The sequence below is a fragment of the Podarcis pityusensis genome (assembly GCF_964106645.2).
Source record: "Podarcis pityusensis genome assembly, chromosome: 5".
NCBI lineage: Eukaryota > Metazoa > Chordata > Lepidosauria > Squamata > Lacertidae > Podarcis > Podarcis pityusensis.
The window spans coordinates 90,299,404-90,317,901 of NC_138032.1; the positions used below are offsets into that span (position 1 = coordinate 90,299,404).

The 18,498-nt window shown below is 44.1% G+C and overlaps 1 protein-coding gene across 2 annotated transcripts in view; it reads right to left on the reverse strand.

Annotated features, from left to right (window-relative positions):
• WDFY4 (WDFY family member 4) overlaps positions 1–18,498 on the reverse strand; it is a 190,342-nt gene that overhangs the window by 103,684 nt on the left and 68,160 nt on the right. For both annotated transcript variants that reach the window (XM_081005350.1, XM_081005351.1), the window contains 13 exons: positions 16,246–16,357; positions 14,433–14,623; positions 12,686–12,838; positions 12,406–12,479; positions 10,666–10,830; positions 10,110–10,186; positions 8,925–9,024; positions 8,049–8,254; positions 7,393–7,562; positions 6,522–6,647; positions 4,823–4,984; positions 2,429–2,611; positions 1,229–1,349 (listed from right to left, as the gene is read on the reverse strand). In XM_081005350.1, the coding sequence (XP_080861476.1) occupies positions 1,229–1,349; positions 2,429–2,611; positions 4,823–4,984; positions 6,522–6,647; positions 7,393–7,562; positions 8,049–8,254; positions 8,925–9,024; positions 10,110–10,186; positions 10,666–10,830; positions 12,406–12,479; positions 12,686–12,838; positions 14,433–14,623; positions 16,246–16,357 (1,840 nt within the window). The remainder of the gene's footprint in view (positions 1–1,228; positions 1,350–2,428; positions 2,612–4,822; positions 4,985–6,521; positions 6,648–7,392; positions 7,563–8,048; positions 8,255–8,924; positions 9,025–10,109; positions 10,187–10,665; positions 10,831–12,405; positions 12,480–12,685; positions 12,839–14,432; positions 14,624–16,245; positions 16,358–18,498) is intronic.

Genomic DNA, 18,498 nt, shown 5'->3' on the forward strand with positions numbered 1-18,498 from the left:
CCGTTTACCTTCCCGCCGGAGCGGTACCTATTTATCTACTTGCACTTTGACGTGCTTTCGAACAGCTAGCTTGGCAGGAGCAGGGACCGAGCAACGGGAGCTCACCCCGTCGCAGGGATTCGAACCGCCAACCTTCTGATCGGCAAGCCCTAGGCTCTGTGGTTTTGACCACAGCGCCACCCATGTCCCCATGATTTGGACAGCGGGACTCTGCAAATAACCTCTGGAATCCCCACCCAAAAAAAAAGTATTGTCGGACAGAATCTGGCAACACCCATGGGTGGCAAGGAGAAAGTCATTTGTTTGTTTGTTGGAAGGAGACTGAATGAAGTTACAATTATAAGGAGGCTTTTAAATTCAGCTCAGAAAATATATCCAAAACGTATTTTTGACATCTGCATCTTGGGGTACGATACATTTAGAAATTCACGCACTGAGACAAACTGCCAATTTAAATATGCGTTTCGTGAGGAAACACATTTTAAAATACATGATGGATACAAACTATCGTACGTATTTTCTTTATAATAATAATAATAATAATTCACAGGTTGATGAGGAAATGTAACGGAACAGATTTATGAACCCACGTGAAAATGACACAACCCAGAAATATTGATTTAGCTCATTCCTAATCTGTATAGTAGTCATTGCCACATCTTGTGAAAACAAATCCCATGAATATTTTGTGAAGTAGCACTTCCTTATGTCTGTACTAAATCTGCAGCCTGTCATTCATTGGACTATCCTGAGTTCTAGAGGGGGGAAATGTCACTCAAATGCACTTTTTCTGTGCTCCCTCTCTATATATTTTACATTTACAGGGCAAAAGCGCTAAGCACCTTTTTATAGATAGGATATTGGTAATATACGTTGAGTGGTCGTGAGCACTCTTGCTTCAAAGAACATAAGAAATGTCTCTCGCTGGATCAGACCAAGGCTGGATCTAGACACTTCAAAAAAATGTTTCAGGAAAACGTGTGGGAAATCACATTCCTGAAAGACGGTACTCCATAGCGCCATCTGGTGTCCCAGTGTTATAATGCATTTAAAACGCTTTTTAAAATTTTATTTTACTAATGTAGCTGAGTCCCAAGTCCAATGAGTTCCAGAAGACTCCTAGCACCACCAGTTGGCCTGGTCCACTTGATGTTGGCCAGTGATCCATAGCCTTCCTACCTTCTTTCTCCCCATATATGGAGTAGACCTAGCTACTTGTGGCACTCACCTTGTGCGTTTGATGCATCCCCATCCTCTTGGCCAATTATGTAGAAGATATCTATGATGGAAAGTAATAGCTCTGTCTGGAAGCACTTCTTCTGCTCAGGGGTGGCGTTCTCCTCAGAAGCCTGCACAGCAATAACATAGCAATCATCAGAGTCTGCAGGAAGCACCAGTAAGGCAGATCCTAAAGAGAAATCCTGTTCCCAGCCAAGAGTCTCCAAGGAACTTGTAACGAAGAATCTTCAAGCCCATTCGGCAGACTTTACATTGCACGCTTGTGTATGGAGCCCCAGTTCATGTGAAAAGAGCGGGGGGGAAACAGCGGGGGAGCTCAAAGTACCCCTTTTCCGATCCACTGCACCTCAAGGCTGTGCTGGTTAGGAACCCAGTATACCTGAAGGAGCGTCTCCACCCCCATCGTTCTGTCCGGACACTGAGGTCCAGCTCTGAGGGCCTTCTGGCGATTCCCTCATTGCGAGAAGTGAGGTTACAGGGAACCAGGTAGACGGCCTTCTCAGTGGTGGCACCCGCCCTGTGGAACGCCCTCCCATCAGATGTCAAGGAAATAAACAACTATCTGACTTTTAGAAGACATCTGAAGGCAGCCCTGTTTAGGGAAGTTTTTAATGTTTGATGTTTTATTGAGTTTTTAATATTCTTTGGGAGCCACTCAGAGTGACTGGGGAGACCCAGCCAGATGGGCGGTGTATAAGTAACAATAATAATAATAATAATAATAATAATAATAATAATAATAATACAGCTGGCTAATCTACACTTCAACCCAGACACTAAGATCTAGCTCTGAGGAGCTTCTGGCGGTTCCCTCACTGCGAGAAGCCAAGTTACAGGGAACCAGGCAGAGGGCCTTCTTGGTGGTGGCGCCCGCCCTGTGGAACGTCCTCCCACTAGATGTCGAGGAAATAAACAACTATCTGACTTTCAGAAGACATCTGAAGGCAGCCCTGTTTGGGGAAGTTTTTAATGTTTGATGTTTTATTGTGTTTTCATATTGCTGGAAGCATTATGGGCAACCCAGTCAGATGGCCAGGGTACAAATAATAAAACGATGATTATTAATATTATTAGCAGTGAATTCCAGCATCCCATGGGCTCCAAACAACTCCCCCCCTTTAACCCCTTGTCATCCTATTAAGAACACAGCATCATGGGATGGATGCTATTTTTGTCATATGGATCCAACCTCAAGAAGTAACTCCAAGGGGTGCCACTGTCTCTCAGCGGAGAAAACGAGCATTTTTTCCATCAGGAGGAGGCGGATGAAGTCCCACACTTGTTTCCTAGCAGGGTGCAGGGAAGCGGAAAAGGCATCGTTTTTCTTACTGTCAGAGTCAGTCGCCAGGCTGTTGGAAGGTGAAATGCTACCCTGAAGAAAGAGAAAAAGAATCAGGGAGTGACATTCTTCAGACAGTATTTTGAACTGGATAGCAGCATTCATTCTTGGCTTCTCAAAGAATAGGGTGGTGCAGAAAATAATAATAATAATAATAATAATACAGTGGTACCTCAGGTTACATACGCTTCAGGTTACATACACTTCAGGTTACAGACTCCGCTAACCCAGAAATATTGCTTCAGGTTAAGAACTTTGCTTCGGGGGGGGCCACTAGGGGCGCATTGGAAGAAGATGGCCGACAATAACATCTCTCCGACCCACACGAGGTAATTAAGAGGCTGTGATGGGAGTATGCAGCCTCCCTGCCCCCCCCCAAGCGAGTGGGGGGGGGGACTGCCCTTGCTTGCTGTGCCCTATACCACCCCCGAATTTGTGGGGATGGGGGCACTAGGCAGAAAGCCCTTGTGTGGACTTCGGCTCTCCTGGACGCTGTCTCTGATTCGCGCCTCTAGCTGCAGCAACTTCAAAAGAAACAATTAGGAGGAAGCAAATGCACATATTTCAAGGAAGAATGGGGAGTAAAGACTGCTAATTGAAGAGATGTCTGAGAAAGAAGACGGGTCGGATAAACAGGAATATATCATGAGAAGACACACCAAGGCTCAGTATGTCGGCAACGGGACTGGATGGGGGGGGGGACGGACTTTCCTTTCTTTTCTCTATGTGATTAACCAAGAATACCCCCCCCACACACAAGTCAGAAATGCCGCTTAAATGACCTAAGCTGATGATTTAAGACTGTGTGGAGATAATTTCTAACCAAAAGCATGTTTTAAGGAGATCGTGGAAAGTATAAGAGCTTTGGGATGACGCAGTAAAAAACAGCGTCGCCATTTTGGCAAGTTCTGTCGAAAGACTTATGTCTGGGAGGAGGAATGGATCTGTTTTCATATTGCAGGCGGCCTCCTCAGAGGACTAAAGAAGGCGACAGATTTGCGAAGATTAATGATGGAAAGAGTGCTTTTATTTATGGCAGTGATGATATATGGAAACCATCTCGATATGGTGATTGGACGAACGGAAAAATTCACACAGGATTACAACTGGTGTTTACCTGCTTAAGGAGATTATCAGAAGAGATCACAAAGAAAAAATAAAAATATATGAATAAGATGAGATGTGGGAACAGCAAGATAAGACTGGATAGAATTATGAACATTATTTGGACAGATTTGTGGATATTAACGCAGCAGCAAGAAGATGATTGGAATCCCCTTCGGAACTTGAAATATGGGTACCCCCAACAAAAAATTCGGCTTTGTAATTCAGAATCTATGTGATGTGATTTGATTTGATTTGATTTGATTTGATTTGATTGGTCAGTTAATAAAAATATTTTTTTTAAAAAAGAACTTTGTTTCAGGATGAGAACAGAAATCGTGCTCCGGCGGCACGGCAGAAGCAGGAGGCCCCATTAGCTAAAGTGGTGCTTCAGGTTAAGAACAGTTTCAGGTTAAGAACGGACCTCCGGAAAGAATTAAGTACTTAACCCGAGGTGCCACTGTAACTACCTATCTGTGCCCCTAAGTGCAGGATTGTTTTGTTTGCTAAACATATGGCCAGAGTGAGGGTCAAGATCCTAGCATGGGTCCCCTCCACTAGGATCCAAGTCTGGATCATGCCCTTCCCATCGAAATCCACCTCTGTGTCTTTTTCTGTTAGAAACTGATGACACTTTTCTTCTGATAGGACTTTAACGTATAACAATTTTTCATTTCTGTTGCTGCTGGTTTTTAATGTATACAGTGCTTATAATAATAAATAATAATTTTTTATTTATACCCCGCCCTTCCTGGTTCAGAAAACCGGGCTCAGGGCGGCTAATTAAAAACACTTAATTGTAGAAGCAGCATAAAATACAGTATAAAAATATGAATAACAATAAAATTCAAAGTTCAGAAATCAATTTGGGGAAAATCCATCTAATAAGCATTAAATAGTCGCCGTGCCGCCGGAGCACGATTTCTGTTCTTATCCTGAAGCAAAGTTCTTAACCTGAAGCACTATTTCTAGGTTAGCGGAGTCTGTAACTTGAAGCGTATGTAACCTGAAGCCTATGTAGCCTGAAGCGTATGTAACCCAAGGTACCACTGTATTGCTCATGTCAACAGCCACTACATCACTGTCTTCTGAGGGACAGAATCAACATAATAAGCCCATGAAACAATTGGCTGTTCATACCTGAGATACTGCAGAGGGAAAGATGACCAAGGCCAAAGCTTGGAGGAAGTCAGAGTTGTACCAAAGAGGATCCTCAGAGTATTTGTGATATACGAGGTAGATGAACTGCATGATGTGCCCTGGGTAAGTGATCTCCCAAGAATCCTCTGTACCTACTGGAGTCTGGATACAAACATAGGATTTGTCTATTAACATACCGATTCAAGAAGCCTTTAACCCAGCATGAGAAATCTCTGCTGCAAGCCTTATTATTAATTATTATTAATATTAGCATGCCACCCATCTGACTGGGTTGTCCAAGCCACTCTGGGCAGCTTCCAACAAATTAAAACATCAAGCACAGCAAAACATCAAACATCTGCCCTCCAGAGTCATTTTTGCAAAGTCACATCACATGATTGACAGTCAAAGTGACCAATGGAGGGTTGGGCGCTTTTTGACCTGGCCCTCTGGCCAAGATACAGTTGCCCACTCCTGGTTTAACTAACATGGCGGCTTGTTGGTCATGTCCAACTTATGGCAGTGGCAGTTTTCAATCACCCCGTGCCAATTTCTACCTGTTTCCGTTTGAGCCAGTCAGGTGTTCATGCTAGGATCAGTTTAGATCAGGGATGGGGAAACAGGTGATCCTCCAGATGTTTTTGGATCAGCTACCCCAACCTGTGAGGCAAAGTTGCTAGGATTTCATGCTCCTTGTTCTGGTGATTAAAGGTAAAGGGACCCCTGACCATTAGGTCCAGTCGTGACTGACTCTGGGGTTGCGGCGCTCATCTCGCTTTATTGGCCGAGGGAGCCGGCATACAGCTTCTGGGTCATGTGGCCAGCATGACTAAGCCACTTCTGGCAAACCAGAGCAGCGCACAGAAACGCCGTTTACCTTCCCGCCAGAGCGGTACTTATTTATCTACTTGCACATTTGATATGCTTTCGAACTGCTAGGTTGGCAGGAGCAGGGACCAAGCAACGGGAGCTCACCCTGTCACGGGGATTCGAACTGCCGACCTTCTGATTGGCAAGCCCAAGCGACACGGTGGTTTAACCCACAGCGCCACCCGTGTCCCTGTTCTGGTGATTACTCCATAATAATAATAACTTCTGGGCGACTTCCAACAGAATATTAAAAACACAGTAAAACATCAAACGTTAAAAACTTCCCTAAACCAGGGCTGCCTTCAGATGTCTTCTAAAAGTCAGGTAGTTGTTTATTGCCTTGACATCTGATAGGAGGGCGTTCCACAGGGCGGGTGCCACCACCGAGAAGGCCCTCTGTCTGGTTCCCTGCAACCTCACTTCTTGCAGTGAGGGAACCGCCAGAAGGCTCTCAGAGCTGGACCTCAGTGTCTCAGTGATGGGGGTGGAGATGCTCCTTCAGGTATACTGGACCGAGGCCATGTAGGGCTTTAAAGGTCAGCACCAACACTTTGAATTGTGCTTGGAAACGTACTGGGAGCCAATGTAGGTCTTTTAGGACCGGTGTAATGTGGTCTTGGCGGCCACTCCCAGTCACAAGTCTAGCTGCCACATTCTGGATTAATTGTAGTTTCTGGGTCACCTTCAAAGGTAAATTCACTTTGCCTGACTCCCAAGTGCCAACCATTTGGCAGTCTTCCCCTTCCCACTGCACCAGGGGTGTATCGCCCTCAAGCATCCCTCCAGCCTATCCGATTCTAGCCTGCAACATTCCCAGTACAGCGCTCACCTGTTTCACTATGGACTTCACCATCTCGAGCAGCAAAACCGCTCCCTCCGGGCACAACCCAACTCTGACCACAGCATCCTTACAGTGGTTGTACAGCAGCCATTGTAACATTGAGTCCAAATCTGCCTGAAAGAAGGGTTTACTGTGAATCTACAGGAGGAGGACTTGCTCCCATGTCTAAACACAGCAGCTACATATTCCTCCACCAAACAACCAAACTGCTAAGTTTGACATACGGGGCAGTGAGTATGGAGGAAGTCTCAAATTTTATAATAGGGATGCTTCCAAAATTCTCATTACGTTCTGGAGTTTCAAATCACCTCGCCGTGCTTCCAAATTGAAACCAGAATTCTACTTTTCATCTTCAAGGTTTTTGAAACTGCATTGCTGTTTTGCTGCTGTTATTGGTTGCCTGGTTCTATTATTTTTATGTAAATTGTACTTGCTTTAATTGTGACATTTTTGAAATCCACCCTAGGACCGCTTGGAGTAAAGCAGTCTGTTAAGCACAAACACTGTGCTTTGCTCGCTTGGTCATGGCTGTCAATTCCTCCGATTTATTCATGTCTTCTCTCCCTCTCTGCATTTCCACATTGCACATTAATTACCGGTACTGCAAAAAAAAACCACCCATGATTGGCTTTATTAAGAGCCTTCTCTGTGTAGTGTTTTACTGAGAAGGGCTAGACTTATGCACATCGCACCAAAATAATCTTGATGCAACCATACGTAGAACCACAAAATTGCTCTTGTGCAGAATATTGCCAGCACACAGAGCAGTGACTGATGTTCTGAAATTAGTGAGATCAACATTATCAACCAGGTCCGTTTTTCATCTGTTATGGAGAAATTTTACTTTTCAAGAACCTACCTTGGTTTCATCTGGTGGCTCAAACACTGGGGTGGCCAAAAACAGTCCCGACAGAAGGAAGTAGATCTCAGGGACATGAACAAACTTGCTCAGGAATGTTTTGAGCTCTGCAAATCCAGGCAGCAGGTATGGGTTGCACTCAGAGGTATGGGGGCAACTCTTTAAATTATCTAAATCAAAAAACAACAACAAAATAAGACTCTCCTAAACCACTCAGATTTTGAATTATGGTGCTGGAGGAGACTCTTGAGAGTCCCATGGACTGCAAGAAGATCAAACCTCTCCATTCTGAAGGAAATCAGCCCTGAGTGCTCACTGGAAGGACAGATCCTGAAGCTGAGGCTCCAATACTTTGGCCACCTCATGAGAAGAGAAGACTCCCTGGAAAAGACCCTGATGTTGGGAAAGATGGAGGGCACAAGGAGAAGGGGATGACAGAGGACGAGATAGTTGGACAGTGTTCTCGAAGCTACCAGCATGAGTTTGACCAAACTGTGGGAGGCAGTGGAAGACAGGAGTTCCTGGCGTGCTCTGGTCCATGGGGTCACGAAGAGTTGGATACGACTAAATGACTAAACAACAACAACAAACCACTCAGAAATGGCAGAACATTGATCAGGCTTGACGTAAGAAGAACAAGTATACTTAGAACCTACCCATCAAAATATTCAGCCCCGCCGAGCTGTTCTCAAGCCAGAGGCCAGCCATCATCCCCTCTTTAAATTTATGCAGGAGTGTCCGATTGTGAAGGAAATGGAGTAGAAATTTCACAGCCAGCACAACTGTGCTTGGGTGTACGTGGCTTTGTGTGAACATCATGAACCAGTCGGGCCCCAGAGTCTGGAACACCTCTTCTTGGATCCTGTGTGGAAAACAACCTGGTTAAAAGACGCCACCTAGAGACACAATGAGGAATGCGGGTGGCGCTGTGGGTTAAACCACAGAGCCTAGGACTTGCTGATCAGAAGGTCGGCGGTTCGAATCCCCGCGACGGGGTGAGCTCCCGTTGCTCAGTCCCTGCTCCTGCCAACCTAGCAGTTCGAAAGCACGTCAAAGTGCAAGTAGATAAATAGGTACCGCTCCGGTGGGAAGGTAAACGGTGTTTCCGTGCGCTGCTCTGGTTCACCAGAAGCGGCTTAGTCATGCTGACCAGCTGTACGCCGGCTCCCTCGGCCAATAAAGCAAGATGAGCGCCGCAACCCCAGAGTCGGTCATGACTGGACCTAATGGTCAGGGGTCCCTTTACCTTTACCTTAGAGACACAATTGGTAATGTTTGATTCTTGTAAAGGGCCCTGTGCCTATGGCACTACATGGGTCATTCAGTAGGCACTGGAAATTCAGTATCATTACAAGCTTCACAAAGCTCTCTGGCACTCCATAGGGTGAAATTCAATACCACACTATTACATTCGTTCCGTCAGGACCAGTGATGGACCTTGGCATCTCGAATTTTAGTAGCACCCCATGTGACACCAACATCTGGTGCCCTGCCCCACCTCTCACCTTCCTCTGCCCCATAATCCTACTTACTCAGCGGAAAAATAAAGTTGATCGGAACGCATCACATCTAGCAGCATTCTCAGCAGCTGGTTTCGTAGCCAAATCATTTTCCCAGATGTTTGGCCTAAGCCTAAAAATCAGAAGACAGAAAACAGATGTGCATGAAGTTCTGAACAACCTGGTTTAATCTTATTTGTCCCCCCGGTGAGGCAAAAGAGAATTGGTTCCTAAAGGTTTGCAACAGCCGAGAACTAATTGTTTTATTTCTAAAAGAGCCACACTCTAAGGCAGCAATAGCCAACATTGTGCTCTCCAGATGCTGTCAGCCTTTCCATCCCTTCTGCGCCCCTAGTGTGAATCTAACCCACTCATCCAGTCCACTCATCCCTGCTGTAGTAGCCTTGGCAATAGCCAAGCTGCATCACTGCAGCTTTGGAAATCACCGTGGCTGTTCACTATTTATTTGCGTAAATGGAACCTCTTGAATATTCAACACAGTGCCAGTCCTTACCATCTTCTTTTTAAAAAAAAATGAATTTTATTAGTATTTTCCACACAACAACAACACGAAAGATATCAAAAAATAACAATACACAACACACAAAAATCAACATTTGAAAACTAGAAAAACCAAACAAAAGCAAAACAAAAAAACAAATCCATATCTTACAAGTTAATATTATAAACACTAAAACAACAACAAGACATTGACTTCCACCAATCCCACATCACCTACTTTAACTCTCATTGTGTCTTCCTGTTTTCCTGTTTTCTTTATCATCTCTATCCTAACATCTAGATATAAATCCTTCTTTCATATCCTTTCACTTCACAAGGTTATTCCAGACTCAGCCAGATTTCTGCCCTCGAACCTTGACTTTTGAGGTATTCATTTAGGCACTCCCATTCTTTTTTTACTTCACTTTTTGGTTTTTGTCTTATTATGTCTGTCAATTTGGCTAATTCTAAGTATTCTGAGAGCTTACATAGCCACTCTCCCCTAGTGGGTAACTGATTCCCTTTCCAGTACCTAGCCACCAGGATTCTTGCTGCAGACATTGCGTATAAGAAAAAATTAGTTTTGTCTTTTGGAATATAGTCATTTAAAATTCCTAAAAGGTATGCCTCTGGCCTTTTACTATATGATATTCTTAATATTTTCTTTATTTCTTTGTGGATCATGCTCCAAAATTTCCCAATTTCGGCAGTCCTTACCATCTTCATAGTCTGGGCAGGTATGGCTTTCATCCACAGAGGAAGGGTATAAAGTGTAGACCAAGAACAAGCCGACCCTTTCAAAGAAAGGGGAAACAGTCAATTGTCAGTAGCATTACCAGTTCTGCACGACAACACTTAGCATCTTTCTTAGTGTGAGCTCAGAACACTGTTCTAATTGGCTAAAAAATGTAATAAGTTGTTCACCACAGAATCCCTTAACATGGCACCCACTTTAATTCCTAGAACCATGTTTTGTGTTTCTTAGTTTCTGAAAAGTCACAGAACTTTCCCCTAGGAAATTGGGCGAAGATGTTCTCTGCTTTCCTTTACTGTACTGCAAGTCACTAGGAAGATGGAGGTATTGATCGGCTCCCCTCAGCACAATAGGTGAACTGGAAAAGCGTTCATAACCCATCCCTCAAAAAAAAACTGGTAAAAGACCTGAAGGGGGTGTGTGTGCAAAGTTTAGAGTGATGTGTTTGTCTCAATCCTACTTCCTATGGATGCTTCCTGCCCTCCCCACACACACTTTGGGAAAGATGAATGATAATACCAATCAATATCTTTGATGCCGAAATGGCTGCGCAGCAAATGCGACAGTACTGTACAGATCCTGCCGATGCGAGAGCGTGTAATCTCAGGGTCACTGAAGAGAATAAAAAGCCTGGGTACCATCTGCACCCGATGAGCAAGTTGCACATCCCAGCAGCTTCCTTTTCTGTAACAGACAAAAGGATCACTAGCCACCTTTCTTGGAAGAAGATGAAAACAACCAAATCTGCATCTCTCCTATACAATTGCTCTACCTTCTGGACCTTTGACTTCTGATGTTGCCTTGGCAACCCGTCAAAAGACTGACGGAGAAATCAAATAGTTTTCAGTGTCAGCCAGGGGGATAAATTGTTGTCATCGTTTCACCTCTTGCTCTTTACCTCCTCCCCTCAGGCCCATAACTCTTCTTTGATATTTGCCCTGACTTAGAGAGTTCAAATCAAACAAAAGTATTGATTTCTGGAGCTGTACGTCGGTGGAAATAAATGCTTTTCTTAGAAAAGTCAGTAGAAAACATTATCAGGATCCTGGAAGGCCTTTTAATGAGAAGGAAATAGAATTCACAGGTCTCCAATATGTTTTAAAATTACAAAAGAAGAGTGCGTACTTGAGATTTCTTGGCAGTTGTAAGGCATACCTGATATCTGTTAAATGTTCCTGAATATGCCCTTAAGAACATATCCCACGGGGTCTGTTTTAGTGTGAAGCTACAAATTATAGTTAACATGCATTTTAAAAAAGCACTCTTAAGCTTCCGGTTATGTTCTGAAGTAACAGTAGCCACATTAATCCTTTATCTCTATTCATGGACAAAATAAGATCAGTGTCCCCACCTGCTATTTGCCTTTGACTGTATCCTTGGAAGTAAACGGCACTTTTGGGGGACAAATAGCAAAAATTGGAGAGTAATTTCCAGTGGGAAACCAGCATGGGACCATGTTTCACACTGTGACTTCACCCAGCTGCTTTTCTTTCAAACTAAAAACTGTTTGAATTTCATTTAATAATAATAATATAATAATAATAATTTATTATTTATACCCCGCCCATCTGGCTGGGCTTCCCCAGCCACTCTGGGTGGCTTCCAAAAAAAATACAAAAAAAATACTGTAATACATCAAACATTAAAAGCTTCCCTAAAAAGGGCTTCCTTCAGATGTCTTCTAAAAGTCTGGTAGTTGTTGTTCTCTTTGACATCTGGTGGGAGGGCGTTCCACAGGGCGGGCGCCACTACCGAGAAGGCCCTCTGCCTGGTTCCCTGTAGCTTTGCTTCTCGCAATGAGGGAACTGCCAGAAGGCCCTCGGCGCTGGACCTCCGGGCAGAACAGTGGGGGTGGAGACGCTCCTCCAGGTATACTGGGCCGAGGCCGTTTAGGGCTTTAAAGGTCAGCACCAACACTTTAAATTGTGCTCGGAAACGTACTGGTAGCCAATGTAACATAGCATTCTTTGTAAGATTCCTAGCAAGTAGCATGGGCTCCCTTGGGAGTTGGTCAGTGGTCAGTTGGTGGATTGCAGTCTGTCCCTGTTCTAAAAGCTGAGCATAAGGAGAATTTCAGGCCTGCCCCCCTTGCTCCATGAACAGCTGATCGAAACTGAATCGAGGAAATGTGCATGACTGGATGTTTGCGATTTCTGAATTCAAACAAATGTTGCGGCCGCACCTTCATCCCACAAAATGTGTTGCATGTGTTTAGCCCCTGATTCCAGGCTCCATGAACATGCTGACCAGTCCACCTACCTTGAAGTTTGTAGGATTTCTGTTAGATGTTCAAAGAGAGAAATCTCCATATTTTCAGGGGCACGGCACCAAAGCTGAAAGCCAAAAGGAACAGCACTCAGAACTTTGAGTGGCTTGTGTTCTGTTCGTTAGGTAAACTTTGCATGCTGACCAAAATGGTGCAACCTGGACACAGGTCAGCAGCCTCACTCAATGAGGCTTATAGGGAATGAGATTTCTTTCTATAGAGGGGGGGAAGCCCCCCCCAAAAAAAAGTATGAAAGAGATTTGGCATCTTTACCTCAAAGCAGCAAACAATATGCTGGAATGCCTCCAAGTTCTTGATAGTAGGGGTGTCCTGGCTGATCTCAGCAATGCCCGCAATGGCAAAGACAAGTTGCAGAATTCTGCTGTTTAACAAATGGATCTTTCTTTTCAACAGGTATGCCAGGAGCTGCGTATGGATGGAGGAGGAATTCAGTTTGGTTCACATCTTTAATGCAGACCTACCTCATTCACATTTCCTGAAACAATATATGAATTTTGCAATGCAGTTCTCACCCCCCCCCCAAAAAAAAATGTAGATCAAAAATGCTTAGATTACGAGAAAACGCATATAAAAATTCAGTACACTAGGAAGAACTGATAGCAAAAACATATATATTAGGAAAAATTACATCCACAAGTAGGTATATCGGGGGGAATGTGCACTAAAATGTCAACAATTTTTTGTGAGAGCTTTATTTTTAAAAATTGCAAATTGATGTGGAAATGGGGCAAACTTATGATTGGGAAAATGGGAAACAGAAATATTGAAGTTGACAAAAGCTCTCTAACTGGCACAGCCTGGTTTTTGAAGAGAGTGGGTGGAGTAAGAAACCCCCCACCCCCCAAGTGTATCTTCCTCCACTGAAGAACGGAAGTAATTCTGAAAATTCAAAATCATCAATACTGAACTGGATTGTGCAATTATAGAATGCTACTTTCGTCTGCCTGTTGGAGAAAGAGTGCTGCGAAAATCTATTAGGAATTGTAGGCGCTGATATTCCAAAGGAGTAGAAAAGACTTTTTATGTGTGTAACAACAGCTGCTCGGATGGAAAGAAGACCAGAGAGGAATGGCAAACCAAGTTGGTGGACTACGCTGAAATCGCAAAGCTGACTGGAAAAATCAGAAACCAGGAGGACAAAAACTTTATAAAAGAATGGGGGAAATTTATCAGTTGTTTAGGAGACCACTATAAGCAGATGGAAACACTGGACTGGCAGGACTTTGATTTCGCTTGTAGTGTAACAAATACCATGGACAAGATGGATTGATATAAAAGTTAGAGTATGGAAGAATATGCAGTTGTAAATGTTCAAAAGGGACCCCATGGAGGGGGTGGGGAGAAGTCGCAAGGTTCAGAGGAATCTCTGTATATGGATATATATTTGGATCCTTATAACTTTGTATTTGTAAGGTAAAGGTAAAGGGACCACTGACCATTAGGTCCAGTCGTGACCGACTAAGGGGTTGCGGCACTCATCTCGCTTTATTGGCCGAGGGAGCCGGCATACAGCTTCTGGGTCATGTGGCCAGCATGACTAAGCCGCTTCTGGCGAACCAGAGCAGCGCATGGAAACACCGTTTACCTTCCCGCTGGAGCGGTACCTATTTATCTACTTGCACTTTGACGTGCTTTCGAACTGCTAGGCGGGCAGGAGCAGGGACTGAGCAAGGGGAGCTCACCCCGTCACGGGGATTCGAACCGCCAACCTTCTGATCAGCAAGTCCTAGGCTCTGTGATTTAACCCACAGCGCCACCCGCATCCCAACCAAATAAAAATGATTTCCAAATAAAAGAATAAGAAAATCCAATTTTTAAAAACAATTACAACATTCAATCAATTCATTCATATAATTATAAACTATGAATATTGATCTTTTGAGTATGGTTTGGAGAAATCTATCTCAAGGCAGTTGGCTTCAAAAGACTTTGGGGGGAAAACACCACGTGAGGGATAAGGAAGAGCGCTGTTCCTGTGGAAAAGGAATTAACATCTCACCTGGTACCCACCAATCTGTCTCATTAGATTTTCGCTCATTGCACTGCTGCAGAGAACAGAGTGCAAGACTTTTATGGCCGCATACACAGTGTGGTCATCGTGGGCCATGGCAAGGAGACCCAGCATAATCGCAGGGCCTCCTATGTAGTTCAGACTGACAGCTGCTGGGCAGGACTGGAAAACCCGGGTCCCTGTAAGGAAGGCGAGAATAAAGTGAGGAGGCAAACTCGCTATAGTCCCATTCAGAAAAAAATGAAAAACACAGAAAGCAACAAAGAGAGAGAAAAGAGATTGGAAAGCCCAACAGCAGAATCAGGTTTCTTTATTACATACAATTGTGCATCTTTCTAGCAATGTAGTTACAGGAAGGAAACAAGTTAAAGGGGCCCCCAATTTCTCTCACCACGAACAAAAACTAATAAATGAATAGAAAGAGAATGTACCTACATGACACTAACACAAAATCTTTGCACATACACTATATAAAAGAATTAAAGTTTAACACACACATCCCTTCTTTTCTCCCGCAATCTCATACAGTGGTACCTTGGTTTATAACCATAATCCACTCTGGAGGTCCGGTTGTAAACCAAAACAGGTTGTAACCCAAGGCACGCTTTCGCCAATGGAGCCTCCCCCCCCCCAAATGGCTGTAATCCCCCCAAAAATGGGTTGTAATCCAGAAAAAGGGACACGCACTTCCGGTTTTGACATTGTTGTAAATCCAAAACGGTTGTAATCCAAAGCGATTGCAAACCAAGCTACCACTGTACTGTCCATAACATTCATGGCTCACATCAAATGTAACTGATCTGTAAAAAATGGCTCTATGAAATGAAAGCAGAGATGCTGTATGTGCTTTTGCTACCCAAGAAAAGCTTATAAAAAAACAAAATTTTAATAAATGCCAAAGGAAGAATAATTGAGGAAGGGAAATATTCAACTAAGTTTTACTCGAACTAGGTCTACTGAAATCAATGAACATGACCAAATTCATTTCAATAGATCTACGCTGAGTAAAACCTAGCAGAACATCCGCCACTAAGTCTACCACTAGGTCCATATATATATATATATAGAGAGAGAGAGAGAGAGAGAGATTTTGCAAAAAGTACCAGTGCTATGACAGCACAGCTCAGCTCCCTCTATCAAAATGTTCGTTGATTTTATTGGTAAATTCCTCCTTATGAGTGCTTTGGGAAATTACATATGCAGCAAGAGCCTATGAAACATTGTCCTAGCTACATTTTTCTTGAGTGATCTGCACAGGGTGGTAAGGGGAAGAGTTAGGTGACCTGGACTTGTAGCTTTCAGCTGTCAGGGACAGGCAGGTGCCCCCAAATAGTGGGGGGAGCATGGGGAGCATGGGTCTGCAGTCACCGTTTGCCTAGACAGCTAGTTAGCAGGAAGTGTTATTGCATATCGCTTGCACATTAGGAGCTGATGTAGCTGGGAGCTTCACCGCTAAAGAATTAAAATCTATTTGCTTGTCCTTATTGGCCCAGGGGTGGTTGGGGCATTAGACAATCCTGTGTGTCCTGACCACAGAATTGGTACAGCCAAGAAATGTTTGTGTGCTAATTCAGCGGGAAAGACCCCTGCCCATTGGGCAGTTTAAACATCACGCCAACTGTAGTCAACCACCAAATGAAATAGGCTTTCACGTGATTTGTGGCGATGTTTAAAGGGCCTTCGGTCCTACCGCCCTCCTTTGTGCACTGCTTCTGGTCAGACTTCTTAATTTTAGTTAGTTTGTTAGTTAGGTTATACTTCTTAATATGTTTCAGTGTTCATGGCCATCATTTCTGCTTACCATACAAGCCTACAGCAACTGATCCGATAGTTCTTAAGGGGCCTGCAAGTTTCCCTGCAGTATTTCGAGACATGAAAACTGGTGTTGTGCTGTCACGAGAAGAGAGATCCAGCTGAAAAATAGAGCGAGTTGTTGTGTCACACAAGGCAGGAAAATGGCAAGGATAATTTTGAAAGAAAAGAAAAACCTATTGAGCACCATAAAGGTAAAAGGTAAAGAGACCCCTGACCATTAGGTCCAGTCGTGACCAACTCTGGGGTTGCGGCACTCATCTCGCTTTATTGGCCAAGGGAGCCAGCGTACAGCTTCCAGGTCATGTGGCCAGCATGACTAAGCCACCTCTGGCGAACCAGAGCAGCGCACAGAAACGCCGTTTACCTTCCTGCTGGAGCGGTACCTATTTATCTACTTGCACTTTGACGTGCTTTCAAACTGCTAGGTTGGCAGGAGCTGGGACCGAGCAACGGGAGCTCACCCCGTCGCGGGGATTCGAACCGCCGACCTTCTGATCAGCAAGTCCTAGGCTCTGTGGTTTAACCCACAGTGCCACCCGCGTCGCTCTTGAGCACCATACGATGGAGAAATTCAGAGCTGTTGACCATTCTGGTCCTACAAGGAAATATCTTAAACATTCTGGACTATTTTTGAAGATGCCATTAGGCTTAAAGGCCTTGCTAGGATGTTGCCTAGGTTGGCAAATGCTTTCAACACCGCACTGATGTTACTGGCGTGCATAGATGCCTCAGTGGGACTTTGGGTCCTGTGGCGCTCGGCTTCCCTTCATTAACAGAGCACATTCAAGAGTGTCTAATGCCTTTGCAAAACCTTCACACTTTATTCAGTCTCCTAAGTCTCCGCTTCTGCCTCTGGTAAGTCATGTGAAGTGGGGGGAGAGTTTGATTTGCGATACACAGGCTGCATTAGGACCTAATGCGCCATTGCAATCTCCTTGTCTCATATGTGGTAGTCAGGATGCCTGAGGCTCAGACCCAGAGGCTCGGGGGTTGTGACCTCAGAGCTCAAATGTGATGCCTTTTGGAGCAAGTCTAGCAGCTCACAGCAATTACAAGAATATATATATATATATATATATACAGTGAGGGGGGAAAGTATTTGATCCCCTGCTAAATTTGCCTGTTTGCCCTCTGACGAAGAAATGTCCAGTCCATAATTTGAATGGTAGGTTTATTGTAGCTGTGAGAGACAGAATAACAACAGCTACACATCAGCCTCGAAATCTTACTGACTTGGAGAGGATCTGCAAAGAGGAGTGGGACAAAATACCTCCTGAGATGTGTGCAAACTTGGTGGCCACCTACAAGAAACATCTGACCTCTGCAATTGCCAACAAGGGTTTTGCCACCAAGTACTAAGTCATCTTTTGCAAATACTTATTTCACTCATTATAATGCACATCAATCTCTGGCTTTTGTCTTCTGGGTTTCTGGGGGGTCTTCCTGTTGTTGTTCTGTCTCTCACAGCTACAATAAACCTACCATTAAAATTATGGACTGGTCATTTCTTCGTCAGAGGGCAAACGGGCAAATTTAGCAAACTTTTTTCCATACACACACACACCCCCCTCAAGGCTACGCTTTTAGAGAAGGAGCTGTAGCTCATAGCTGTGCACATACATTGCATGCATAGCTTTAGGTCTGGTCTACCTAAACAAGATCTCGGGTAACAGGACTGGGAAAGGCACTGGTTGGCAGTTCTAGGCTGGATGAAACAGTAATCTGACAAAGTAAATGACAAAAGTTTGATCCAAGTACATTGGTTCATGTAACTTAGAATCGTAGACTTGTAGAGTTGGAAGGGACCATGGGGGGGGGTCATCAAGACCAACCCCAGCACATCATGTTTTTCTAACTATGCTTTAGTGCATGTTCATTACCCGCTTTCCTGTGTGTTTACAAAAACAGTAGATTCAGATGCTCAAAAAATAAATAAATGTGCAGTTTGAATTTTAGGAGAGAAGCCCCCTGCTTTCTGCCCAGACTCCTGGCTTTCTCCATGAAGAAAAAGCAAACAAACATGACTTTGGGTCAAACTGTTTCAGGTCAGACTTTGGGAACTGCCTACTTTCGCTTCACACTCAGGCCTAAAGATTTCTAGAAAAGTCTCTCTCTTTTTTTAGAACAATGACAGACCCATGGCTGAATTTGCTAGATGTTCAAAGCAGAATCAATTTACTTGGACCTTCAAACAAGCTAACTGGCTACATTTTTAGAGTAAGAGTTGTGCTTTGTTTGG